At 57.2% G+C, this 25,244-nt stretch overlaps 10 protein-coding genes across 10 annotated transcripts; 5 read left to right on the top strand and 5 right to left on the bottom strand.

The window, feature by feature from the left end:
- Positions 1–77: 77 nt before the first annotated feature.
- On the bottom strand, positions 78–728 carry N656DRAFT_798935 (uncharacterized protein; the record flags this gene model as incomplete). The annotated part of the gene is made up of 1 exon (XM_064817818.1): positions 78–728. The coding sequence occupies one exon, from the start codon at positions 726–728 to the stop codon at positions 78–80; it is 651 nt and encodes a 216-aa protein (XP_064669115.1).
- A 734-nt stretch (positions 729–1,462) lies between these two features.
- N656DRAFT_711261 (mitochondrial carrier) lies at positions 1,463–2,476 on the top strand (the record flags this gene model as incomplete). Its single annotated transcript, XM_064811738.1, has 2 exons — positions 1,463–1,574; positions 1,674–2,476. The coding sequence occupies 2 exons, from the start codon at positions 1,463–1,465 to the stop codon at positions 2,474–2,476; spliced, it is 915 nt and encodes a 304-aa protein (XP_064669116.1).
- A 196-nt stretch (positions 2,477–2,672) lies between these two features.
- N656DRAFT_711496 (uncharacterized protein) lies at positions 2,673–5,147 on the bottom strand (the record flags this gene model as incomplete). Its single annotated transcript, XM_064811749.1, has 4 exons — positions 2,673–3,092; positions 3,142–3,185; positions 3,235–3,526; positions 3,576–5,147. The coding sequence occupies 4 exons, from the start codon at positions 5,145–5,147 to the stop codon at positions 2,673–2,675; spliced, it is 2,328 nt and encodes a 775-aa protein (XP_064669117.1).
- Positions 5,148–5,662: 515 nt separating this feature from the next.
- N656DRAFT_780254 (uncharacterized protein) lies at positions 5,663–7,474 on the top strand. Its single transcript, XM_064815344.1, has one exon. The coding sequence runs from the start codon at positions 5,797–5,799 to the stop codon at positions 7,150–7,152; it is 1,356 nt and encodes a 451-aa protein (XP_064669118.1). The 5' UTR covers positions 5,663–5,796; the 3' UTR covers positions 7,153–7,474.
- Positions 7,475–8,031: 557 nt separating this feature from the next.
- On the bottom strand, positions 8,032–11,010 carry N656DRAFT_711318 (uncharacterized protein; the record flags this gene model as incomplete). Its single annotated transcript, XM_064811739.1, has 2 exons — positions 8,032–10,678; positions 10,784–11,010. The coding sequence occupies 2 exons, from the start codon at positions 11,008–11,010 to the stop codon at positions 8,032–8,034; spliced, it is 2,874 nt and encodes a 957-aa protein (XP_064669119.1).
- A 1,528-nt stretch (positions 11,011–12,538) lies between these two features.
- Positions 12,539–14,154, top strand: N656DRAFT_798940 (glycine hydroxymethyltransferase; the record flags this gene model as incomplete). Its single annotated transcript, XM_064817819.1, has 4 exons — positions 12,539–12,574; positions 12,629–12,679; positions 12,737–13,101; positions 13,164–14,154. The coding sequence occupies 4 exons, from the start codon at positions 12,539–12,541 to the stop codon at positions 14,152–14,154; spliced, it is 1,443 nt and encodes a 480-aa protein (XP_064669120.1).
- Positions 14,155–15,378: 1,224 nt separating this feature from the next.
- N656DRAFT_140148 (uncharacterized protein) lies at positions 15,379–19,252 on the bottom strand. The gene is made up of 3 exons (XM_064808613.1): positions 18,046–19,252; positions 16,827–17,986; positions 15,379–16,770 (listed from the first exon to the last, which is right to left on the bottom strand). The coding sequence occupies exons 1-3, from the start codon at positions 19,133–19,135 to the stop codon at positions 15,490–15,492; spliced, it is 3,531 nt and encodes a 1,176-aa protein (XP_064669121.1). The 5' UTR covers positions 19,136–19,252; the 3' UTR covers positions 15,379–15,489.
- A 1,124-nt stretch (positions 19,253–20,376) lies between these two features.
- N656DRAFT_711178 (uncharacterized protein) lies at positions 20,377–21,030 on the top strand (the record flags this gene model as incomplete). Its single annotated transcript, XM_064811732.1, has 1 exon — positions 20,377–21,030. A coding segment is annotated over one exon (654 nt), but the record flags the coding sequence as incomplete, so codon positions are not given.
- A 205-nt stretch (positions 21,031–21,235) lies between these two features.
- Positions 21,236–23,517, bottom strand: N656DRAFT_780257 (uncharacterized protein). The gene is made up of 3 exons (XM_064815345.1): positions 22,936–23,517; positions 22,774–22,839; positions 21,236–22,699 (listed from the first exon to the last, which is right to left on the bottom strand). Exons 1-3 carry the CDS (start codon positions 23,252–23,254, stop codon positions 21,300–21,302), a joined length of 1,785 nt encoding a protein of 594 aa, XP_064669123.1. The 5' UTR covers positions 23,255–23,517; the 3' UTR covers positions 21,236–21,299.
- Positions 23,518–23,645: 128 nt separating this feature from the next.
- On the top strand, positions 23,646–25,005 carry N656DRAFT_780258 (uncharacterized protein). Its single transcript, XM_064815346.1, has one exon. It carries the CDS (start codon positions 23,751–23,753, stop codon positions 24,942–24,944), a length of 1,194 nt encoding a protein of 397 aa, XP_064669124.1. The 5' UTR covers positions 23,646–23,750; the 3' UTR covers positions 24,945–25,005.
- The last annotated feature ends 239 nt before the right edge of the window (positions 25,006–25,244 follow it).

Raw genomic sequence — 25,244 nt, forward strand, 5'->3', positions numbered from 1 at the left:
TGTCCACCCTTGTTGGTATAATGCCCGCTCTGCTGCAAACCGACCCTTGATTGAACTGCAAGACCCAAAACCCATGATCAGCCCGCAGCCTCCTTCACTTTCCCCGCAGCCGCCGGCGGCTCGTCAATGAACTCCGGCACCTCGTCCTGCATAAAACTCGGCAACTGGCCCTCGGTCCCGAGCCCCAGTTCCCTCTCCAGCTCCACCTCCTGGCCGAGCGCCTCGAGCTCGGCATCCAGCTCCGCCTCGTCGACATCATCCGGCACGTCGTAGCTCCGGGCCAGGCTCTCCTGGATCTCGTTGCCGACGTCGAGCAGGTCGGCCATCTCGTCCTGCAGGCGCTCGATCTTGTCAATGTCGACCTTGCCGTACTCCTTTTTCAGGGCCTTGTTGGTGCTCTTGAGCGCGTCGATGGTGACCATTGTGTTTTTGAGGTTGTCCTGCATCGTCTGCGCCTGCTCCATGTTCCACACCTGGGCCTGCAGCTGGTCGCGCTGCGCCTCGTACTGCTTGCGCCGCTGCAGCACTTTGAGCGCCTTTTGCTTCAGCGCCGTCTTGCCCGGTCCGTCGCGCATCTTGGCCAGCTTGGCTTGGTACCCCGAGAGTTCGGCGTTGATGGACGCGAGCTTGACGTCGATGGAGGAGATGCGCGAGTCGATGTTGGAGATGGCCGAGTTGAGCGTTGCTTTGGGCGGTTTGGGCGCGCTGGTGCCGAACAGCCGGTTCATTTTGACGGTGATTATTTTAGGTTGAAATCTGTTTGGTTGATTGAACTGACGTGAGAGAGTTGGCTACGGAGGTTGCGGCAGTTCGCTTGGTGCTATAGGAGTGCTAGGTGTCCTTGAACTCCGTCGCCGTTATTGTCGATGGCGGCGCGGCTACGCTTGCGGTGTTACTTCAAGTTCGGGCGCAAATGAGGTCAGCGGGGCTTAAGTGGCCTCCGGATACCGCATAAACTCGAAACTGGGAAATTACCGGTACAATGGTAGTTGGATAATGGAAAGATTATGCAATTACTGAGCTCAACCCACTATAGTCAATGCTGGAGGTCAAGAAAAAGCACGCCATCGACGCCACTAATCGAGCCAAGCCCGCCGTTCCACCAGGCGCCCTACAGTCCCACCTAAGGACACCGCACCGGCCGCATAAAGCCGAGCTGATAAGCAAGGCCGACACCGGGACCTTACTACGTAGGGTCCGAGCTAACTCAACACCTATCAGACCAAAAAAGATTCCCAGGGCTGTGCTGAGCTGGACGGGCCGAGCAAGCTACGCTGGAAAAGGGGGGGCGGCCCAAACCTGAAGCAAGCAATTGAACCTAACATTCATTGTGGCCCTCTCTTCTACCTCGTCTGCTTTGCCTGCCTGTGTCGGCGCCTGCTACAATTGACAGACCAAATAAGGCGGTGCGTGCGGAATAAGAGGCCGCTCTCGACAGCACGCACACACACAAGACAAGAAAATGGCCGACCCAGCAGCAGACATCGAAGCCCACGACGGCAAGGCCGGCGCAGTGCAGACAGCAAAGGACCTCTTTTCCGGCGCAGCAGGCGGCATTGCCCAGGTGCTGATCGGTAGGTTATCTAATTCCCTTCCCTCTGGCCCCGGCTCTCCCTTTTGTTTTACTTGTTCCCTCCCAGCAGAACAACCAAGTAATAATAACCACCATCCAGGCCAACCCTTCGACATAGTAAAAGTCCGGTTACAGACCAGCACCGTGTACCCGTCCGCCTTCAGCGCAGCGACCTCCATCTGGAAGCACGAAGGCCCGCTGGCCTTTTACAAGGGCACGCTGACCCCGCTGCTGGGAATAGGCGCGTGCGTGTCGGTGCAGTTTGGCGCCTTCCACTCGGCGCGGCGGTACCTCGAGCAACGGAAGACCAACAACACGCCTCTAAGCTACGGCGAGTACTACGCCGCGGGCGCCTTCGCCGGCGTCGCCAACAGCCCGCTGTCGGGCCCCATCGAGCACGTGCGCATCCGATTGCAGACGCAGCCCCACGGCGAAGGCGCCCGGCTGTACCAGGGCCCCTGGGACTGTGTGCGCAAGCTGTGCGCCCAGGGCGGCGTGGGCGGGGGCCTGTACCGCGGCTCAGCCGTCACGGTGCTGCGCGAGGCCCAGGCGTACGGCGTGTGGTTCCTGGCCTTTGAGTGGCTTATGAACGCCGACGCGAAGCGCAACAAGGTGGACCGGAAAGAGATCCCCAGCTACAAGGTCGCGCTGTACGGGGGGCTGGCCGGCGAGGCGCTGTGGCTGGCGAGTTACCCGCTCGACGTAGTCAAGAGCAAGATGCAGACCGATGGCTTCGGGGAGCAGCAACGATACAAGACCATGAGGGATTGTTTCAGGCAGACGTGGAGGGCTGAGGGGATGCGGGGGTTCTGGAAAGGCATTGGGCCGACATTGTTGAGGGCTATGCCCGTCAGTGCGGGCACCTTCGCGGTGGTCGAGATGACGATGCGGGCAATTAATTGAGGGGTGATTGGTGTTCTCTGCTGGCACTCAACGGAGCCAAGCGCACAAAGCGATAAGCCGTGGCTCAACGGGAGGATGGAGCCCTTCAACAAAGTCTGCAGGAATCGGCGTTTTCCAACGGGCGTTATGGATGCATGTAATGTCCGTCAGGCTAGAGGACATGTCGTGGTCGGTAATGGTAGAACGTGTAGCGGCCTCATTCGGCGTTCTCTACCCTGCGCTGTAGTATTTGCCTGGCGTTTGCGGGAGTCAGCGAGTCGATTTCGAGTTCATCCAAGACCTTCTTCGCCTCGGTATTGTCGGTGAATACTCTGTCAGTGGCATCCTTGAGCAGCATCGCATTCTCCTGCCCTTGCACAGGAAGGTTGAGCAGCCGGAGGGCGTCGTTGAGGCCGCTCAGCGAGCTAGACCCTTCTGGTATATAGCGCTCGACGAGGGCCGAGATGGCGTGGACGTCGCGCATGAACTGTGCCGCCCCGGACGCGGTGAATTTGTGGCTCATCAAAACGTCACCCCACAGCGTATTGTTGAGCTTGTCCAATGCCACCCGCCAGACTCGGCGGAACACGGCGGTTCCGAGGGCACGGGAAAGAAAGTCCAGATCCCGTTTGAGAATCTAAGTCAAGTTAGCCACATCTTGCGCATAAAAACCGTGGGTAACCTACCCTCAAAGGCTCGTCCAATTCAGCAGTGACAGGTAGATCCGCTGCTTTCCAGTCAGCCATCGACACTTCGTACAGTCCAGTATTGAAACTCACTCGCGGAAGAATCTTCTGCAATAGTGCTCCACTGCGGGCGGTGAAGGTATGCCTTGAACACTTTCCGATGCGACTCGATGAGTGCTTCTGACAGGAATTCCTCGGCCCGCTTCCTCCTCTGCCTGTAAGCAGCAATGGTCTCGTCGAAAAGGACGCCGCCGTCCTCCTCGGTGCCGACGGCTGCCGAGGTCCGGTCCCTAACCTGGTTGTAAGTCATGCCACCGGCAAGGTTGCTCTGGTCGTCGCTGGCTTTGGCTCTCGCCTGGAGCTGTTCCCATAACGTAACAAAGAACTGGCCGAGTCAGAGTATGAGCAGCCTGTCGACATGGATGGATCCTCACCTCTTCGTTGCTCCAGTCTCTTAGTGTATTGACTACGTGGTCGGCGCTGCCGTAAACCTTGCAGAGGGTCTCGAGGGCCCCTGTTCCCTCCAAAGCTGCCAATTGCTCTTTTGTCACACCGAAGGCTCTGCCAACCGTTGAGGTGATGCTCAGATATGCCTCAAGCGTGCCCCTGAGGTAATCGTGGTACTCATCCAAGATGGTTAGCTGGATGTCGATTAGGAATCGCAGCTTATGCGAGAACCGCCTGACTCTCTCGTACTGTGTCGTAACCGATCGAAGCAAGTCGGTAACTCGGACGGCCGCAAAAGTCGGCTTGGTCTTTCCGGGGCCGGCGAAATCGTAGTCGATATTCCTCGCATCCTGTGTTGACATGATTCCCTTGTACCGTTCTATAGCGAACTTCTTTTCGGCCTCCAACCAGGCCCTGAAATGCTTACTGAGCACCTCTGATGTCAGGCCTTCCCATCCGTCCTCAGAATCACCACCATCGTAGGTAAACCCGGACCTGATCCTCTCATCAAACGTCATGAGTTGAGCCAGGAGACTGCTAAGGAAAACGGCGTCCCCATCCGTCTCGGCAAGTACTGCAGCAACCTTTTCCCTCATGACAGGCAGCAGCGAGGCGATAAAGGCGCAGACAGGGTCCATGTAAACCGTCTTGTGGGAGACGGCCGTGTCGCCAAACTTGGCAGCAAGAATGGGCCCAAAGTTATCCCTCAAGAAATCCTCCCATTTCTCAACCAGCGACAAAAACCACGGCAAACAGTGGGCACCAATGACCTGCGGACTGCTCGTCGGCTTGTCGCTGAGAAAGTGGAACCGGAATTCTTTGATGAATATTTGCGCCATGACGTCGACTGGAAGAAGAGTGACGAGGCTGTTGTGGTAGAGAACCTCTGGTACCTGCAGATCGACCAGCTTCTCAAAGCATTGGAGCCACTCCTCGTCCACCTCGGAGTCCGGATCGACGTTTGGCCACCCCCGCTGCTTCAGCACCGCCTCTAGCTCGTCCCACATGGTCCTCTTCATCTCCTCCCACAATTTCTCCGTTGCCGACTCAACATACGTGACCAGATGCACCGCAGCCCCGTCAGCGTGAGCTTGGAGCTCCTTGAGCCGCAGCGACAGCTGCTTCAACCTTGTGTAGGGCTCCAGCGCGGCTTTGGGGTCCCCGGGCAGATGAGAACGGGCTTCTTGGCGAAGACTTTCCACGTCCTGGAGCAGCTGTAGGTAGCGGTACGCGAGGTCGACCTTGTGCAGCTGCTTCATGGGACGCTCGAGTCGGCGAATGGCTTCGTCGGGCGCATCCGATTCGGCTATGATCTGGAGGCGGACGTCAATGCTCTTCTGCAGCGTCTGAAACTCATGGATCTTGGCCGCGAGCGCAGCTTGGCGGTCTTCGGCCGACCTGCGTGCCTCGTCGAGCTCGCGCGTGGCATCATCGAGTTGCGACTGGAGCTGACTGTGCTGGTACTCGACGCCGTTGAGCAACGTGTCCAGGTGCTCAAAGTCGGTCGTCGATTGCAGTTTGTCGTCGAGGTAGTCCTCGACGCGGATGTCAGATTCCATTGTGGAGTGAAGGTTGGCCAAGTTGCTATTGGACAGCTGTTTGAGGTTTTGAGCTGCCGGATGTTCAAGTGTTAAACACAGCGGGGCAGCACCGCAAGCTTGCCGCTGGAAGCTTGTCTAGCCAACCTTGGCCCTTGCTGAGCTTGGCAGTAATCAATGTATTGTCAGTTGTAACTATACACACTCGAGGTGTGTAACTACAGTTCAACCCTTGTTTGTTTGTTAGCACAAGACTCTGACAGGGTCCTTGTCCAGAAATTAGAGAAATGCTTCTCAGCAGCCAGAACGGTTAACTCAATGCAAGAAAAAAGAGTATCCAGCATTATTCAAGAAGACTATTTTCTTTAGGGCCTTTTTTTCGTGAGAAAACTGACCGTTTTGCTGTTGAAATTGAAATCTTAGGGGCTGATCCTGGTGTTGAAGTCAGGCGCTAACGAACAAACAAGGGGGGGACTGTATACCCTATCATTACGTCAATTTTGCCTGCTTTTTATCCGCGTTTTCTCTCAAGCCAGCGACATCATCTCACAAAGCCTGTGTCAAAACACGGGTTAATACATGAGCGTTCTCGTGCTGCGTCGCAGCGACGGAGGTCAGGCCTGCGTAGCTCATTGGCCTTCAGGTCAAACCGACATTCAATGGCGCCATCATGAAGTCGTTTCTGCCCAATTTCAAACAAGCTGCTAACAGCGCCAGCATCACCTGCTTCGCTCCGGCATCCCGACCTTTTCTCGCGCCGAGATACTTCCACCAAAGCACGGCGGCCTGCCTGCCACGCCGGCGGCACTTCTTCACCTCTAATGTGCTCCTATCACAAGATGGCCGCGAGCCATCTACCACTACTGCCTCTGCCTCGGACACCCAGGCTGCTGCTGCGGGCGACAAGAGGACGAGTAGCGGCACCGGCACGGCGGCCGCCCAAAAGAAACGCAAACCGCTCAAGAACTCGCTGCATCGCGTAGCCATCGTCGCGCAAAAGGGCGTGCCGGGGAAACCGCCGTCACCCTCCGCCGAGACGCCGCCCGCGGGGCCCGGCGGCAGCTCCATCATCAGCGCCGTGTGCGTGGCCGAGTCGTTCGAAATGCACAAGGTGGTGGACATTTTGACGAGCCACGGCTTCGCGCTCGACCCGGACAACACGGGCTTCGAGCTGCACGAAGTCGTGCACGCGCGGGCCCTCAACGAGGGCGACATATTCGTCTTCCCCTCGGGCACCGTCGTGACGTGGGCGCTCCCTCCCGACGTGGTCCACACGCTGGCGACCAAGCACCTGCTGCCCGCCGCCGAGTCGCCGTTTGTCGAGAACATGGAGGTGGAGGACCTGGATTTCCTCGTCAACCCGGAGGAGGAGCAGAGCCGCGTCAGCGGGGACGTGGTGGTGCTGGGGACGCGGCGCGAGGTGGAGGCCGGGGACCGGCTCGACACAACGCTGGCCAAGATCGCCTTCTCGTCCGGGCTGGCGCGCAGCACAAAGCTGGCCGTGCTGGAGTCCTCGCTGACGCGCTACCTCGAGAGCACGCGGCACATACCCGACCGGCTGTCGCAGGGGCTCCAGGCGCCCCTGTCGCGCCAGCTGATCCTGCAAAAGGCGGGCGAGCTGCTCAACCTGCGCAGCCAGCTGAACCACTACAATGACCTTACCGACGCGCTCCCGGACATCTTTTGGGACAGCGAAGAGAAGCTCGAGACGTACTACGCCAAGATCGGCAAGGCGCTGGACGTGGGCGTGCGCATCAAGACGCTCAACGACAAGATGACGTACGCGCAAGAGGTTGTCAACGTGGCCCAGGGCGTGCTCGACATCAGCGAGAAGATGTCGAGCGAGAAGCACAGCACGCGGCTCGAGTGGATCATCATCATCCTGATTGCCATCGAGGTCGGCTTTGAGCTGTGGCGGTTACACAAGGAGAAGTACAACAAATTTGAGGAGGAGCTGCTCTCTGAGCTTCGCGGGCTCAGGGCAGATATGCAGAAAAGAGACGGGCCAGTGGCGGCCCCAAACTGAAAAGCGAGACCGTGTTAAGAACAAAAGGCTATGATACCCAACTCACAGTTATGCTGTATAAACCACCACCATGCGGTGATAGACATTTAGAATCCACGAACTAAAATCTCTCCTCCATTGCTTCTTTCCCTGCATGGTCTGCCGGGTTTGGAGAGCTACAATGCGATGTGCTCTAAGGGTTCACCAATTCAGATGCCTCCCGGGGACAGCAAAGTACGGAGAAAACAAACACATTTGTATCGCAGTCGCGCATCATCTGCCACTAGCAAGATATTGCTACATTTATGTTTGTCCTTAACATCCCAATCATATCTTCAACCACTACCTACGTACAGGTAGATACTAAGCAAGAATGTCCTGCAAGTCTACTCTGTAAATCAAACTTCAACTCCGCTGGAGACCGCATCTTTTGTGATTTCCCCTAGTAACTGAGGACCTCACTATCGAGTCACAGTAGACACATGGCCAGTCCATCAACCCACCTGCGGTAAAAAGGCCTTCCAACCTACTTTAGCAACAGAAACAGCGAAGCAAGTTTCCTCCTCCCTGCTCGCCTGAAAAAGTCCCAGTTCTCAGCCCCCAAAACTCCAAACCCAGCCTCGATATCACATCCATCCATTAGATCGTCCAGATCATCCCTTGCAAACCTCTTCCTTGTCCTTATGCAAGTAGATCCATCTCTCTCTGCTCCAGTCTTAACCTGCCAAGCTCACTCCCGCCTCAACTGCCCAGGGGCGGGCCACGTACTACAAGTACAACATGTGAAAGTCCTCGCTTTCACTTTTACATTCCCTGAAAAGTCTATCGTCGTGGGCCTTGCTCGCTTTGTTATTCGTTTCCAAGCTGATCTCGTTGTTGCCGGTTGTCTAGCAAAAGCAGCTATGATATAGGCGCCACCGGAGCAGGATTTGCCGCGCCTTGTGTTGGCGGCATGGGACTGGCTGTTGCGCCGGCTGGCGTTCCATTGACGGGGCTCGGCCCGCCATGCATAGGCGAGGGCTTCGGGCCAGGCGAGAAGCCGCCATTGCCACTGCTGCTGGTATTTTGTATCTTGGCATTGGCGGCGGCGACCTTATGGACATCCATCTGTCCCGAGAGTCCAAGGCCCGCCAGGCCAACCACCTCGCCTTGCGGAGGCTTAGCAGGGAGGTGACTGCTAGCTCTCTGCTCAGCGTCGGCCCGCGCCCGTGCCTGCTCCATGACCTGCCGCTGCTGTACCTCGGGCATCACCGTCGCGAAACCCGTGAGGTTGGACGGCGGCCTGTTACCGCCAGCCATCATTCCCGGAGACCCGGGCCCGTACTGGCGTTGCACCGCGTTGGGCGGCATCCCTGCGCCGGGACTCCCATACGGTGGGCGCGCCATTTGCTGGGCCTGCTGAGGCGGTGTCGGCGATTGGCCGTACGGATGCGCTTGTGGAACCTGCGGTGACATGGTCCGTGGCATCTGCCCGCCGTTGGTGTACGCGAACATGGGGTTTGCTGCGTGGGCTGGGGTTGATGCGGGGGATTGTGGGGTGAGTGCGGAAGGTGTGGGGAATGCTGCATGTGTCCCGGCGTGCTGGGGATGGATTGGCTGGTGCTGTTGGTAGCCAGCGGGCGGGTAACCCTGCGGGTACCGGTGGTTTGCATTGCCAGGCTGCTGCCCGATATTGTAGTTGGGATGCTGGGGCATCCGTTGTTGCGTGGGACTAGCCACATACTGTTGCGGCATGTTGGAGTGTCCATAAGGGCCCTGGGCTTTAGCCAGCTGCGGTGCATACACCTGCTGTCTGTACTGGGTTGGAGGCGCCCGGGGCTGAACCTGTTGAAGATGGGGCTGCGGAATCGGCACGGTGGATGGCGCCCGTGAATACATATTCGGTGCCTGCGGCCGGACTGGTGTCTGTGGGAAGTGCTGGGCGTTCGCAATCGGCCGGGCCGATGGCGCGAACTGCTGCTGATACTGCGCATGAGCGTAGGGCCCGCCAGCCGAGACGCTGGGTGTCCTGTGCTGCTGACGTTGGTTCGAGCTTGCCGCTGCCTGAGCGGCTTGCCGAGCAAGGCGCGCCGGTTCGTCCTCTTCCATGACACCCCGGTATTCGTCAGAGCGTACCTCAATCTTGGTGCTGACCGCTAGTTCCTCGAGCTTGTCCGAGTTGAGCCTGGCGACGGCGTAAGGAGGCAGTGTTTGTATAATCAGAGCCAGCTGAGCCTTCAGAGTTTGGTAGGTCATCATCTCTTCTTCGCTCGGCTGGTGTGAGAGACTGCCGTTGCGAAGCATATCGCCATTCACCGGATCGGCTGAATAACGGTCCTGGCTAGTAGGCAAAGTGAGGTTCCTGTTTCGTTGATAGGATGCCAATGTTTCTATGAGATCAGACACCTCCTCCAAGAGGTCATCCACCTCCTTGTCGTGGTCAGATTTCTTGCCCAGCGCATGGTCCAGGCTTGGGTCGATGGCAGTTTCGTCCCAATTCTCGATGGCCTCCTTTACGCGGTCTTCGTCAATCTCCATGGCTACCGCTGAGTCCGCAGAAGGCGCATTCTCATTCTCCTCATCGGCCGCGTCCGAATCGACCAATTTTGCAAAATTCCGGCGACCGACGCGTTGCCACCAGATACGGCTGACCTGGCCTGAAGGTACAATGGCAGCTGTATCGTCTTTGCACGGCGCAAAGCTGGAAAACGCTCCTCGGAAGAGAGCTTCCATCTCGGACATCTCGAGCTCGGTTGAGGACGGCTTGTGCCCCGCCAAACTCTGAGCCCGCTCCCGCTGCTTTGTCTTGGCATGGATGGTGGGCGTGGCGTTTGTGTAGTCTAGCCAGTGGCCTGCTGAGAGCGTCTGGGAGAAATAAGTACCGGTCCGGTATTTTGATTTTTCGGTCAGCTCCGGGTGATAAAAAGACAGCACGTTGCTCTTGGTTGTGTTCTTGGGCGCCTTCGGGGGTTGTAGAGGGGGCAGATTCCGGGGAGAAGGGAAAAGCTCCCCCAGAGTGAGGGAACGGGAAGCTTTGTCGCCGGCAGGTGTTTCTGACAAAACTCTGGTCACAGTGACACCATCGGGCAGGGTGCCTTCAGCAACAGATTTGACGATTCCGTCGGGTGTGGGACCCCTTTGTAGGCTGGTGAAGAGCGGCCTCGGAGTCGGGGCCGGGCCGACCGCCGTCAGGACCAGATTTCCCGGACTTGTAAACTGCGCCTCGATTGACGAGGTTCTCACCGGTAATGACCGGGGAACATTCGGGTAGGCCAATTCCCGTCTGTAGAGTTCGAGCGTCTTGTTCCTGAATGCAACCGTCTCTGCAATGGCAGCCTCGTTATCCGACGAGCCTGCATTCTCTAATTCCTTGACACGTGCATTCGCGGCTCGCACGACGTCGGAAACCAGATCGTCCAGAACATTGTAAGCGTCTTGCATCAGCTTATCGGCAACGGTGGTAGGCTTGCTGTTCTCTTCCGACTTGGCCCGCTTCGCGGAAGGCTCGCCATCTGGAAGGGAGTCGGGGAGCGGACGCCTGAGGATACTTTGTTCGCTGGGATCATGGCTGGGATCAACCAGTGTCAGTGTACAAGCGCAGAAAGAGGATGGAGACACGGAAAACAATTGAAACGCCGATGGGCCGAGGGGTCGGGGATGATATGGCGCATACCTATTTAAAACATCAAAAAAATCGCGGACGAGCGACCTATTATCCGGGGAAGTGCGCAGACCATTGATGGGGGGCTTGGCGGGCTCGTCGGAGTTTGGCCCGGGCTCACCGTCGTCGCTGGGATCGCGCTTTCTCTTGGTGGAGGAATTGACGGAAGTGGGCGAGTCTGGACGCGACAATGCTGCGACGCCGTTGAGCTGGGGGGTGGCCACGGCGGGCGAAGCCATTGTCTGTGGCTGGCGGGGGATATGCGATGGGCCGTCGAGGTCGAGACGGCTTTACAAGGTGGGATGGGTTGGCCGCGCTGGATTTAGCTGGCCTGCGTCTTGTCGCGCGATTCGCGTTCGCGGAAGGGAGGTCGCTGCTCCGTGGACCTGCACCTCACCAAAGTTTTTTGTCGACGGCGGACCAGGCACGTTTGGGCAGGATAAATTCATCCAAAACCGCTGCATGCAATGGCAAGACGATCCCCGAGGTCGATTACGGCTGTGTCTTTTTCTGCATACGGCATGCGATGGTCATTTCCTTCATGCAGCGATCTCTGTGTGCAGCAGAGGAGGAAGGCGGAAGGGGCAGTCGTTCACCCCCAGAGTTGGTTGCAAAAAGCCAGCGCGAGGGCTGGATGGCGCTAGTGCCGGTTTGGGCAATTAGTGGGCCCATATGCTCTGCCTCGCACTGTCCGCACGTGACCCGGGCCATAAAATGTGGATTATATAATGGGCCAAAGTCATGGTTAGTGTGCAAGAGCAGCCAGACACCTTCAACCATAAGTAGCGCAAAGCTTGAACAATGAAGCAAGTTGGCTATCAGACAGTGAAACTCGAAATAGTAGATCGCGACTCCGAGGGGGAAAATGTCTTGAGAGTAGATGCTGGACTTCTTTGCCAATTGCCTGGTACCTACGAAATAGATTCACTGCTCTTGATTTCGGATATGCTTTCTATAAGTTACTCCATAACGGGATTGTAATACAGGTATAGTACACCTTACTCGGTGCTTGCCAATTATGGCCTCCCGTCGGGACTCAACCACTCACTACCTTGACATGGTATCATTTCCAGCGCAGGCCGGGATGAGTTCCGTTGTAGTCCAATTCCCGTAGGGGTGACTAAGGTAGTTCTTGTGTTGTCTCGAATCTGCTCTTTTACCTTAGCAAGGGTCGAATCGTTGGCAAGAGCTCCCCCTCACTCGACTCCCTGAGCAGCACCGTGATCACGATTCCGGTCCTGACCCGACCTGCCAACCTTGAAGTCAATCAGGGGGCGCTGTCTTCTTTGGACTGACCGCAAGTAATCCCAGGTTTAACTGGTATTTCGCAGGCTGGCAGTGCCACATGCATGCAGTTGGGTCAGGCGTCGTGCAATTGAAATTGCGGTCATCAAGGTAGGTTAACTGCTTAGAGATAGCACCGACATCGCTGCTTTCGGAGCTGGATTGGATGCAACTGAACCCCCGGTTTAAGCATAGCAAAGCTTGGCCTTCCTCCAGATCTGCAGCAGATGATTCTAGGCTCTCCAAGCCCCTCACTTACGCAGTTCAGCGGGGGATGGTTTGAACTGCGGGGTCTTGAATTTTTCTCATCTGCTCCGATTTCCCTCCATTTCTCTCATAAGACCCTTAGAAACACACCTCTCCTAAGCTTACGGGATTCCTGCAGCATTCACTTTTTCTCTTCCCCGTCATTCCTGTTTCCATTCCTGAGCTTTTCAGATAATTGGAATTTCGAGCTGCTAGTCGGCACTTAACATCCTCACAATGGCGACATACGCGCTCCCCCAGACTCACAAAGAGGTTTGTTCCCGCTCCTTGACGGTTTTGAAGCAGCCTCTGACTCACCATTACCAGATGCTGGAGATGTCCCTTGTGGACTCGGACCCTGAGGTCGCTGAGATCATGGTGAGATACCAATCCATCAGGCAGGCACCGACCATCGCCGACTGACTGTTTCTTCAGAAAAAAGAGATTCAGCGGCAACGGGAGTCCATCATCCTGATTGCCTCAGAGAATGTCACATCCCGCGCTGTCTTCGATGCTCTGGGTTCACCCATGTCCAACAAGTACTCTGAGGGTTACCCGGGCGCCCGCTACTACGGTGGCAACCAGCACATTGATGAGATTGAGCTCCTCTGCCAGAAGCGTGCGCTCGAGGCTTTCCACGCTGACCCTGCGAAATGGGGTGTCAATGTCCAATGCCTGAGCGGCAGCCCCGCCAACCTCCAGGTCTATCAGGCTATTATGCCTCCCCACGGCAGGTTGATGGGTCTAGATCTTCCCCATGGTGGCCATCTCAGTCACGGCTACCAAACTCCCCAGCGGAAGTAAGCAGCGTCGTGATCCCACTCCTGTCAAGAACCGCGGGGCCGCTAACACAGGCCGCTAGAATCTCTGCTGTCTCGACATATTTCGAGACCATGCCGTACCGTGTCAATCTCGACACCGGTATCATTGACTACGACCAACTCGAGCAGAATGCCCAGCTCTTCCGTCCCAAGATTCTCGTGGCCGGTACCTCGGCTTACTGCCGCCTCATCGACTACGCGCGTATGCGCAAGATTGCCGACTCGGTTGGCGCTTACCTGGTGGTTGACATTGCGCACATCTCCGGTCTGGTCGCCGCCGGTGTGATTCCCTCTCCGTTTGACTACGCCGACGTGGTCACAACCACCACCCACAAGTCGCTCCGCGGCCCTCGTGGCGCAATGATCTTCTTCCGCAAGGGCGTCCGGTCCGTCGACGCCAAGACCGGCAAGGAGACTCTCTATGACTTGGAGGACAAGATCAACTTCTCCGTCTTCCCCGGCCACCAGGGCGGCCCGCACAACCACACCATTACCGCGCTCGCTGTTGCGCTCAAGCAGGCTGCCACCCCCGAGTTCGTTGAGTATCAGAAGAAGGTGGTTGCCAACGCCAAGGCTCTCGAAAAGAAGTTCAAGGAACTCGGCCACAAGCTCGTATCCGACGGCACTGACTCGCACATGGTTCTTCTCGACCTGCGGCCCCTGTCCCTCGACGGTGCCCGTGTCGAGGCGGTCCTCGAGCAGATCAACATTGCCTGCAACAAGAACAGTGTTCCGGGCGACAAGAGTGCCCTCACGCCCGGTGGACTCCGCATCGGCACGCCGGCCATGACCAGCCGTGGTTTCGGTGAGGCAGACTTTGAGCGGGTCGCTGCTTACATTGACGAGAGCATCAAGATTTGCAAGGAGGTCCAGGCCACCCTTCCCAAGGAGGCCAACAAGCTCAAGGACTTCAAGTTCAAGGTGGCCAGCGGCGAGGTTGCTCGCATCAACGAGCTGAAGAAGGAGATCACGGAGTGGTGCCTGAAGTTCCCGCTCCCCGTTGAGGGCTGGAGGATGGATGCTGGCATTTAAGGGGCTAGCAAGCAGTAAGGTGTTTGCGGTAAAGGGTTTTGGGTGACGCGGAATTCAAGGGGCGGCTGTCCAAAAGTTCAACAACGAATAGACGGGGGTAATGAGGCCGTCTTGCTTTTTATGCGGTTTTGCATCTACAGGCGGGTGCCTAGGGATGGCAATCTCAACGAATCTGGAATGCATGGGAAGGGGATCGGGAATCGGAAAATCACTCATCTTGCAAGGCATTTCATTTGGCGTTTTGCAACGTGGATGTTTCTTGGTCATCAACTTACCAGGTTTCGGTACCGGATGGGAGTCTGGGTCTATGTATGAATTGGGCGCATATGTTTAGATGGCTGCTTCAACGCGGTTTGTTAAGTGGATTATACCTAGGTGTGGATTACAAGTTGAATGCATTGAGTCATAAATCAGACCGATGGGGTTACGGTACCCCAATCTAACTCGACATGTTCATCAATCCAATTGCAGTGTAGACGAAAATCTCCGTTAGGGTCGCGGTCTATACAAGGAAACTCTGTCATACACATTGGCGAAATATCATAGTGCGTATTCAAGACGATGGATGCTAAAGAACAGAAGGACTGTAATACTACTATTACCACCTTGAGAACCACCACCAGCTCAACCTCGGCATTTCGATGTCTCATAATCAAAAGACGGGAGAGAGGTTTGAGAGGGAGGGGGCGGGTTATGGAACAAAGCAGAGGAGGAGAACGTCTACAACGATAGGGAGACAAACGCACTCCCTCATCACCGAGGTAAGGTAGTTAGTCATCACAGCATGTCTTGTCCCAAAAGAATCCGAGCATGTGTATGTTTTGCACTTGTATGTACGCTGCCGTGCTGTGCTGTGCTGTGCCCGCTGATCCCATCCATCATCCATTCCCATTCCCATTCCCGTTCCCAAGCTCAACCACGCAAAAAAAGGGAAGAAAAAAGTAGGTCAAGTAGCAGAGTTATATGCAAAGAACCCCGCCGCCACCGCCGCTGCTGTTGTCCCAAAGCCTTCTCTTTCCGGAGATCTAAACGAAAAAAACAAAACTACACAACAGTCCTATCCATCCATCGGGGAATCGGGAAGGAAAGAGGCAGCAAAAGAAGAAAGTGGTAAAGAGGTAACAACTGCGCCCCCCCCCCCCTAAAAAGCCCGTAGAAAGACCACACAACACCAGACCTGTCCATCATCACGACCGCGGAGCCCCTGGTCAGAACAAGTTACATACAGTGCATCCCTTTGCTGCCTTGCTTTGCCTTGCCACTACATTCCCGCCATCATCCCATCCCGTCCTCATTAAATCGCATCACCTCGTTTCATATCCAACCCTCTCATCATCATCCTTGCCCCGGGCTTTCCGGACTCATCATGCCCGTGCCTGCACCGCCGCCGTTCGCCGCGTCATCTTTATCCTCCTTATCCTCCGCCGTTGTCGCCGTTGCCTGACTGTCCTGGACAGTCATGGGCGGCCCGGACGTGCTTGCGGCGCCCGCAGGGTTAAAGCCAGCAGCACCGGGGGCGGCACCGGGGCCGCCGGCCTTGCTAGGTTTCCTTGCCCCGGCCTTCTCGGGCGAGGCACTCCCATTAGCGAACCCCCCAGCACCACCACCACCAGGCTTGCTATTGCCGTTAATCCCATCCGTGACCTGCGCAGCGCCGTTTTCCAGCTTCTTCTTTTTCTTGGCCAGGGCGATCTGCTCCTTGGGCGGCCTCTTCTGGGGCGAGACGATCTTACCCGTCGCGCCCAGCCGCGGCCTGGCGCGGCGCTGCTTGAGCGGCAAATCTTCGTCCTCGATCAGGGGCTGGTCGCCGTTGGCATGGAGCTTGGCAAGGAAGAAGTTCTTGACCAGGCCGATCTGCTCCTGGATGTTCTCCTTGGTGACGGGCTCGGGGGGAGGCAGGGCCTCGAGGAGGTCGGCGACCACCGTGCCGGCCGTCTGCGTCTGCAGCTGGTACTGGTTGCGGACGCGCGACTGCAGGAGGTGCAGCGGCACCGAGAGCATCTCCAGGCCTAATTCCTTGTCCAGGCCGAGCGACTTGAAGCCGAAGAAGTCCTCGCCAAGCTCCTCGGCAAAGTCGCCGCCAATGAACTGCTCGCTGCCATCGTTGAAGGCACCAGAACCGTCGGCGCCGGCGTCGTTAAGCGCCGGGCGGAGGAGATCGGCGAGATGCGCCTTCATGCGTTCGTGCAGCATGCCGAGCTTGGTGCCTAGCCGTTCCACCTCGTCGCGGGCATAGCTCTCCAAGGATTCGACGTCATGTCCGTTCTCGTCTAGGGTGTGCAGGATGACCTCTTCACGGGTGAATCGTGGCTGAAAGCGGGCACCCCTTTCCGCATAAACGCCAACGGCAGGCTTCTTCTCGGCTTCGTGGTACGTGGTGAACGTGCGGAAAAGTTTCTGCATGTAATCACTGGCGATATCTGTAATGGTGTCGAGCGCCGAGGGCTGTAGCTCCTCAAACCCGGCGTGATAGAAGATCTTGGCCACCGAGCGTTGCAGTGTCGCCCGGCAGACTTCGCCCGCCATGACGGGACCCTCGCCAGCAAGGAAGTGCGGCTCAATGTCGGCTTCTACAAACGGTTCAGGATTATATTTAGGAAATTGATTAGTGTACACCTGGGCTACGTCAGTGATGCTGGTGACGACGACGGTAGAGCTGCCTGGGATCTCACGTGTGTTTGGATCTGCATCTGCTTGATGACCCCGATCTTAGAGCAGAGCTTGCGGGTTTCCTGCATTTGTCGAATGTTGGCGTCCAGCTTCTTCGCTAAACGGCTGGGCGGCGACACGAAGTGACCTGGCGGAACCAGCCGGAGCATGTCTTCAAATTGGTTGATGACCTGACCTTCGCCATCTTCAACCCATTGCAGCTTTGGGTCAATATCTGGCACAATCGTCTGAGGCTCATAATAGGCCGGCACCGTGCGGTCGGCCTCATCTTCCATACCCTCGGCGAGCGTCTCCGGAGCCTTCGACCCGTCCTTTGAGCCGGCCGCCGAAGCGTCGAGGTGAGATGAGCGTAATACACCGAGAGCTTCAGCCTCTCTCCTCGATTTCAGGAATCGACGCATTCCAGCTTTGCTTCTTAGAAGCGCGGGTTCCTCGATATTAAGCTTGTTCCCCGCGAATAGCTGGTACCGCTCTTTGGCTATGAGGGCTCGATCCTTCTTTGTGACTTGCTTCCAGATCTTGTATGCTTCGTCTTCGTAAGCCTGTTCAGCAGCCTCGCCGAGCGCTTGTCCGAGGGCTATGCCGTTCAACGACGGCCCATCAATGTCCATACCGTCGGCATTGCTAACGCCGGAATGGCCGTTCATGCCGCTAGGCGTTAAAGAGCCACCTATCGGCGGAGTAGCGAAGCCATTGCTGCCGTCAATTTCGGAACCTTCCCTGTGGGATTTGGCGAGAAGGCCGTTAAGCTGCAGCAAGGGCTTCTGCTCCACATTTGGGGTACCTTCTTTCTGATCAGCCGGCGCCTTCCGGGATTTGTTGGCCCCCTTTGTCCCGGCCTTGCGACCTCGAGATGACATTATCGGCTCGTCGTCGCTGTCGTCACCGCCATCATCCTCGCCACCGTTTTGTTTTCGGCGCTCTTCGGCCTCGACTTCGGCTCTCGGTCTGATGACGACGTCTGGGATGAGGGGAATGAGCTTCTCGGCCTCTTTCCGCATGCCATTGGCCATGCGACGGAGCGGATGGCCCATGTCTGCGTTGTATTTGAGGCAGTTGTCCCAGATGAGATTCAGGTCGTAGACAAATTCCGCCTTGGACTTGTACTGAAGCCCCTTGAGCTTCTTGGTCATGGTGCCGAGGTCCATGGGCTGCTTGATGACTGTACGAGGGTCAGAGGGTAGGGACTGGTGGGAGGCGGCATGATCAAAGCTGACTTACGGTTGTAGTAGTCGGGCGCATCACGCTTGTTCACCCGGTTCAGGAACGGAGTCGAGTATTCGGTGTGGGCCTTGAGTTCACTGAGCACCTTTTCTAAGGCTTCGTAGAGCTCCTCTTGCCCGACGTTCTCCTCGCTTGCCCACTTGCTCCTGTTTTTGCGCACTTCATTCATCAGAGAACGGAGTTCGGCATCCGACGCGCGGACCTGGTCGCGCTTCATGTCTATCCTGGCTATGAGATGCTTCAGGGTGAGACTTGACGCGCCGAGGTTGGCATTGCTGAGCGAGCCATGATTTTGTCCTGGCTGGCTGGTGTGGCTGTGGCTCGTCTTGTCCATCTCGGCCTGAAGCTGCTTCTCGGACTCTTCCAATTGTTGCTGCTCGAGCATGGCGGTCCTGTCGTTTTCTAACGTGTAGAAGAGTGTGTGAAAGCTCCGCTTGACCGCCTCCTCGGTCGCATTGCGCGCCTCCTCCAGCTCTTTGCGCGCATCCTCGGATGACTTTGCTTGGCCCTGCGACCCGTCTTCCCTACCTCTATCGCCTTGCTTCCCGGGTGATGGGACGGAGTGGACCGGGGAGCTCCCGGACTTGGACGGCGACAGCAGGGTTCGGGCGGCGGCAGCCTGGGCGTGTTTCGACTGTAGGGACGGGGACACCTGCGGGGCGCGCGCGGCTGCTTCGTTCCCAGACTCATCTTCGTCGTCGTCGTCGCCGTAGTCATCTTCGTCGATGACGCGCTTCGCCCGCTTGCGGGGCGGCTCCTGGATCGGCGTGTGGTCCGTCGCAGGGAGCGGCAGAGACGGGGGAGGGGTCGGGGCACGCTTCAGAGACTCAAGAGCGGTCCGATTGTATTCGCCATTGTCTTCAAACAGCAGCGAGAGCCTGGCGTCAGCCCGACGGAAGAGTTCGGCAAAGTGGGCGCGTCGAGAATCCTCGTCGAGATCGGATGCCTCAGGCATCAGCGGCAGCGGATTGTCGCCGAGCGGCTGCGTCGGCGCCGGGCCATCGTCCACAACGTGATGCATCCTGTTGCCATTGACCTGGGAGGCGGAGGGCGGGTGCCAGGCATACTGGCCGTTTGTAATGGACATTTTCCTGTGTCCGGAGGGGCTAGCGAGAGAGCGATCGCGCGGTCGCCATGCGCCGGAAATGCGCTCGTGTTCAGCCGGCACCGGGGCAATCCAGGGCGTCAAGGTCACATGGGGAGAAAGAGCGACATCGACATAGATGGCGGGCAAATTTTGACGGCAATCGGCGATGCGGTAGTGGTGCCTCGATGGGTTCTGTGATGGCTGATTTCGGGGGAAGTTTGACGTGAAGTCAAGTTTAGAAGCAGGCTTCTGCCGCTTCTGGACAAGGGAGCGCTGCTTTTCCTTGGCCTTGCGCAGAGGCAGCTTGAGGAACTCGACACAACACGCTGCTTCTTTGTCGCCTAATCGACGGTACACTGGTTGTAAGCATACAATCGGCTTGGCAAACAATTATCTTGATGATACAGCCTTCAACAGTGCTCTGCGCTTCCTTTTTTTCAATTTGAACATCGAGCGACTCATTCAAAGCACGGTGCACTTGTAACTCCCTATCGCCCGCTCTGGAATCTGGATAAACGGCCTTCAAGTCACGTGGCTCACACTCAGGGGAGCAGCGGACAAGCAAGTGATAGCCCGTCAAAGGTATATCTACTGAAATATTCATAGAATAACTTCGTATCGGGGAGCAAATATTGAATCCACACATGCGTCAGGAGACTGTCTCCCAAAGATTTCCAACCATTTGCTGGCACTGAATACGTGGTCCGGCAACAGAGCAGGGGTTGCAAGAGCCAAACCTGAGGTTCAAGGCATGCTTTCTTTTTCCAACCTTGCACCATCACCCCACATCCGCCAGGCTGCGGCCCGTGCATGTGAACCCACCCGCCTCAACCAAGGCCCATGAAAGTTAGGCTTCACAGCAGCTTGGCGCCACAGTCCCCGCTGGAGCTCTTGTAAGCCTGGTGAGGATTCACAGCCCTGAAGGCTCCGAAACCTGAACAACAGTAATCCTGTCCAACATCCATTCCACGCACGCCAAAATGACAATGACGATCAACAACCGAGAAGTTTCCTAGTGGTTTGCATCGCACCCCGTCTCAGCAGTGGAAGCTTAGTGCTAGCAATATGAGGATACGGCTTCCTTTTGCCGGTACGTGGTTCCGACACACCCCATGCGTCGCATTTCTCGACCCAACTTCAATGTTCGCAACTTCCGGTCGTCCAGTCACTGCATACCCTCCACACTCCAACCGTGCTCCCTTTTATTCCATGCCCGTGCGTGTCGCTAACAAATAGTTCCTCCCCCCGCAGGCGTCTTCGCCCTGCTCCTGTTCGTCGCCGGCTACGCGGGGCTGAGCTCGCTGCAGGTCGACGCCGTGGTCAACGACAAGGTGCTGCACGTCGTCACCTTCTTCGCCCTGACCGTTGTCTTCTACTGGGTCGTCGACACGAGCCGCCGGCGCACCCTGCACGCCACCCTGATCATCTGCACCTTGGCCCTCGGCGTCGGCTCCGAGTTCTTGCAGGCCCTGCTGCCGAACGGCCGCGACTTTGACCTGCTCGATGTGGTCGCCAACATGGTCGGCTCGCTGGCCGGGCTGGGGCTCTGCTCGTGGTACCACAAGCGCATGCTCGAGCGCAAGCGCAAGCGCAAGTACACCGCCGTGCCGACGGCTGCCGGCGATGGGGATGCCGGGGATGGTGATCTCGAGCTGGGCGAGGGCCCCGGGGTTAGCAGCGGAGGCAGCGGCATGGGGGACCATGAAGAGGGCGTGACGGAAGCCGGCCGCCCGCGAGCCACAACACTGGAGGAGGAGGTGGATAACTGGGACGAGAATGCTGCCGACGACGCATGGGATGAGGACGAGTTGGGAGATGTAGGCGTCTCCGTGCCCGCGGCGAGCAAGGACGCCGATGCGAACGGCGAGTCCGGCAAGAAGCGCTCAGATCTATGATGGGTTCGTTGAGCACTGGGTGCGTCAGCTCCTTTCCGTTGGCGACGCACAATGTATGAATGACGGCTTCCGAAGGCTATGGCGTTCCTCTGGCTCTGCAATAATGTTTGCGCTCCTTTAGAGTGGTACAAGGAAAGCGAAGGCAGGCGGTGTTTGGGTGGCATTCATTGCACAAGATAACGCGGGTATGGAGCATGAAATCGTCTGTTTATCACTGTATTATTGGGGCTCGATGTGATAGTTTTGGTGGTTCTATGTCCTTCGCGATCTTAAAATCCAAATCCCTCCTTATGCCACCAGACCGGCCGACCCTTCCGGACCCAGAAGCCAACATGCTCTCTTAGCTCTCGGGCCATTTCATTAGGACCGCAGACGACCACCGCGACCCGCTCCTCGAGCCCGTGCTTGAATATGTCGTCGACGATTTTCTTCAGGTCGGGCCGTTTCCTGTTGTGCTGCGATGTATACCGGTTTGCTCGGCGGTCCCGGTACATGGCAGCCAATTCTACTTCTCCTTCGCTACTGTCCCCTGTACCTCCGACTCCGAGAACGCCGTCCGCTGGATGACCAGTAGATGGACTCCCGGAGCCAGCCACATGCCCGGTAAGGAAAAGATGGACGTGGTCGTCTTTCAGTAGAGCCTGCGCTTCCTTGCCCGTGACGGCCCACGTTGCCTCGCCTGCCTCCCGGATCGCCCAGACCATCTCCACCCTCGCACCGGGGTTTTCACTGACGATGGAGCGGTACAGGGGTATTATGAAGGTCGCACCCACGCCACCGGCGACGAGAAGGACTCGGTCAAAATCGGCACCCAGATTAGGGAAGCGAGCCGCTGCTCCGTACGGGCCCTCGATGGACAGCGGGATCTTGCTTTCGTCCGTTCTGCCCATATCGTTGGGCTGTGCTGCGCGTGCAAGTCGTCCCAGAGCCGCTGTCATAGGGCCGCCGCTGTGGCGGGCGACCAATGTGAGATTTCCGGATTCGTCATCCACGGCAGCTACCGTGAAAGGGTTGAAGAGGAATTCAAATAGCAGATGCGAGATGGAGGTAGGACTGGCGAACTTGCGGGCCGCAGCCGGGATACTGAGGTAGATGTGAGACCCCGGATGCCCACGGAATCGGTTGACCTTGGAATAAGGGATGCTAGCAGAGATCTTGATAAGATTCGTCCCAGGAATAGATTCCACGGTCGCCTGTCCGGTTACTGTATCCAGTTTACGCGAGGCTAGATCGACGAAGAACATAACCAGAGCCTCGATCATGAAAGCTCTAGAGTGAGGTGCGTGGGTAATGATCATGAGGGGCATCATGATTCCGACGATTACGTGAACAAGGAAGAACAGTCGGTATGAAAACCGCCGCATCGGACGTAAAGCTGTCGTGAGCAGGAGATTCAGGCTCAGGAAGGCCATGATGCCAGCGAAGACGACTGGGTCTCCTAGTCGATCCAGACGGTCCCTCTGGACAAAGAAGTTAAGATAGAAGGCCATATGGAGACATACTAGGAAGGTAGTAACGCGGGCTAGCACTCGGTGCCAGCGGTTAACCTGCTCATGGGAGGAGCGGAGGAGGTAGGCGACCGGGTTCAGGGACTTGAGCGTCAAGAGGTACTGGAGGGGATACTGGGATACGGCAACGGCGCCGAACCGTTTTGTAAGGTGCAAGTAGTCTACGTGATCTGTTAGTGTACAAGTGCAGGACCAAATCGGATGCACAGGTGTGTACACCAAGACTGCCGCTTACCTTCCTCGGTCTCTAGCACACAGAGTATCAGAAGCCACGCGGCCCACAAGATTCCGACAGCCCACTCTGCTCAGGCTGTTAGTCCTAGTACAGATGCCAGCCTCACAGACATAACCCGCTGTTAGGGTCATCCCGCTGTGCTCTCGAGAAAGGAAGACATACGGTCCCGCTGGCCCCATACTTTCCCAGCCATCACCACATCCTCGCCCAGCCACCAGCCTGCCCTCTGAAACAAAGAGCCCCAGGTTCCCAAGCTGCTCTGACGCCTGAGCTTCCGAACCGGCGAACTCGGTACCGCAGCATAGTCGCCCTTGCGGGACTCCCTCGATTCAGCTGCCCATTTGGCTATACGGTGCAGTAAGATGAGAATGACAGGGACGACTGCCGAGAGCTGGGCGTAGAGGGCGTATCTATTGAGCGATTGGCGCCGGGCGTACTTCTCGTCCTCGGAAAGGTCGATGAAGTGGTAGTTCCAGGCCATTGCAACAAGGCCTCTTGTCGCGCTTGAACACAGCCAAAGTCTTAGTCGAGACTCAAGACGGAATTGCCCACACACGACCTCAACCTCAACCTCGCCAGGGGCCTGCCAACGTTGTCCTGAGGTACAGAAGCATGGAACAAACCAGGAAGGGCCGAGAATGGGGATAAGTTGGGACAAATTTTCACCGACACGAAGTTTGACTGCCTCGTGAGCGAGGGACCAGCATCTTTATGCGGCCGGCGCGTGGGGAGATTAACGAGGCGCTATTGATTGGCTATAGGCAGCTACATCCCGCATTCCCAAGTTGGCAACTTGAACCTCAAAGCAGTTGGGTCTTGGCATTTGCCGAGCACAAGCCACATGTGAAGTTCTCCACTAAAAACTTACAGCACCTTAGCATTGTCAATCAGTGAACGTTACCCAGCGCTCAGGAACGATGATTTCATACGCTGCTGCCGGGATCTCAGCTTTGGAAAGTTGAGAGCGACCGACTGCAATGAGACACAGCATCCTCCTCTCCGGCAGGCTACACGCCAATTCAGGCCAATTGTCCAAGAAGGATGTACAAGTACCTATTTCCGCCGTTTTACAGTCGACCGGCAGACTCAAAGCTCCCGCAAAACGAGCTTTGCGGTCCTACTCCTCCGCCTCCCCCGAGCCGCAACGACGCTCAACGTGCGCAATCACCACCGGCACAACAACAAGACCAACAATAACACAATCACCAGCCCCAGAATATCACCCTCTCTCCCCCTCAGCCGCAAATCCCCCGCCGACAACCCGCCCTCCCGCGCTGACCCTGCCCACCAAAGAAGACGGAGGCAACCCGGACCTCCGCAAGCGCTTCACGCACGCCTTCGAGACAGGCAAAGCCTACCTAACCTTTTACAAGACGGGGCTCAAGCACATCCTGACCAACCGGCGTTTGCTGTACCCGTCGCGATCCCCGTCCTCATCCTCCGAATCGGAATCCCCTCCGCCCCCGCCACGCCCCGGTACCCGCGCGCACCTGCACCTCAGACTACGATGGAAGCACGACGTGCGCCGGCTGCCGCTGTTCGCGCTGCTGCTGCTCGTCTGCGGCGAGTTCACCCCGCTGGTGGTGCTGGCGGTGCCGCGGATCGTGCCCCTCCCCTGCCGCATCCCGAATCAGATTGAGAAGCTGCTCCGCCAGGACGAGGAGGCGCGGCGGCGGGGACGGGCTGAGGCGGCGGCAGCAGCAGCAGCAGCAGACGTTACTACTCCTGAATCTGATAGGGGTAGTAGTGGTATTGGTAGCAGCAGCAGCAGCAGTAGTAGTAATGGTAATAGTGGCGAATGGTATCTGAAGGGACAACACGTCAGGGCGCTGGCGCGGGTTCTCGGGGTGCATTCTGCGGCGCTGTCCCAGTGGCTGCTTCCCGAGTCTTGGGTCGCGGCGGCCGTGCGAAGGCGGCTGCACTTCCTCGCCGTCGACGACGCGCTGCTACTCCAGGCTGGCGGGGAGCCGGCCCTGGTTAAGGACGAGGTGCGGCTTGCCTGTGCGGATAGGGGCATTGCGGTGCTCGGGCGGAGCGAGGGCGAGTTGAGGCGGGCGCTGAGCGGGTGGTTGCGGTTGACGACCAATGCGATGGCGGAGGGAGAGTCGAAGGAGAGGGAGAGGGTCACGGTGAGGTTGCTGTTGGCTGAGGAGGAGGAGTGGAATGCTTAACGGACCGGCTCGGGTGTTTCACACGAGCGAGGGGTGGAATGTATCACTTATGTACCATGAAGAGGTAGTCAATGGTGACTCTACTTGTAACACCAGGGGTTAGCCGATTGGATATGGGACGATAGACGTTGTATGCTCACACCAGGCCGCCACGACTCTGGAATACAATAATTTGATATTCAATTCATCGCTAAGATTTTTGTTCGACCAACGGAATCTGTCTTGAACGTGCCCCGACCAAAGTCGTCCACATGCCTAGATCGCTAGAGTGAGCTAGTCTCAATTATTAGAGGATATCCC

Source organism: Canariomyces notabilis (genome assembly GCF_033297395.1).
Source record: "Canariomyces notabilis strain CBS 508.74 unplaced genomic scaffold N656scaffold_14, whole genome shotgun sequence".
In the NCBI taxonomy this organism is placed as follows: domain Eukaryota; kingdom Fungi; phylum Ascomycota; class Sordariomycetes; order Sordariales; family Chaetomiaceae; genus Canariomyces; species Canariomyces notabilis.

Bases quoted from the DNA above. Each gene is read 5' to 3' on its own strand.
- N656DRAFT_140148 (XM_064808613.1), bottom strand. From the start codon at position 19,135: ATGTCCATTACAAACGGCCAGTATGCCTGGCACCCGCCCTCCGCCTCC. The intron at 17,987-18,045 runs GTAAGTCAGCTT...ACCCTCGTACAG, and splicing joins TGCGCCCGACTACTACAACC to TCATCAAGCAGCCCATGGAC. The intron at 16,771-16,826 runs GTGAGATCCCAG...GACGTAGCCCAG, and splicing joins AGATGCAGATCCAAACACAC to GTGTACACTAATCAATTTCC.
- N656DRAFT_780258 (XM_064815346.1), top strand. From the start codon at position 23,751: ATGAGACACAGCATCCTCCTCTCCGGCAGGCTACACGCCAATTCAGGC.
- N656DRAFT_780254 (XM_064815344.1), top strand. From the start codon at position 5,797: ATGAAGTCGTTTCTGCCCAATTTCAAACAAGCTGCTAACAGCGCCAGC.
- N656DRAFT_780257 (XM_064815345.1), bottom strand. From the start codon at position 23,254: ATGGCCTGGAACTACCACTTCATCGACCTTTCCGAGGACGAGAAGTAC. The intron at 22,840-22,935 runs GTATGTCTTCCT...CAGCCTGAGCAG, and splicing joins AGTATGGGGCCAGCGGGACC to AGTGGGCTGTCGGAATCTTG. The intron at 22,700-22,773 runs GTAAGCGGCAGT...CAGATCACGTAG, and splicing joins TGTGCTAGAGACCGAGGAAG to ACTACTTGCACCTTACAAAA.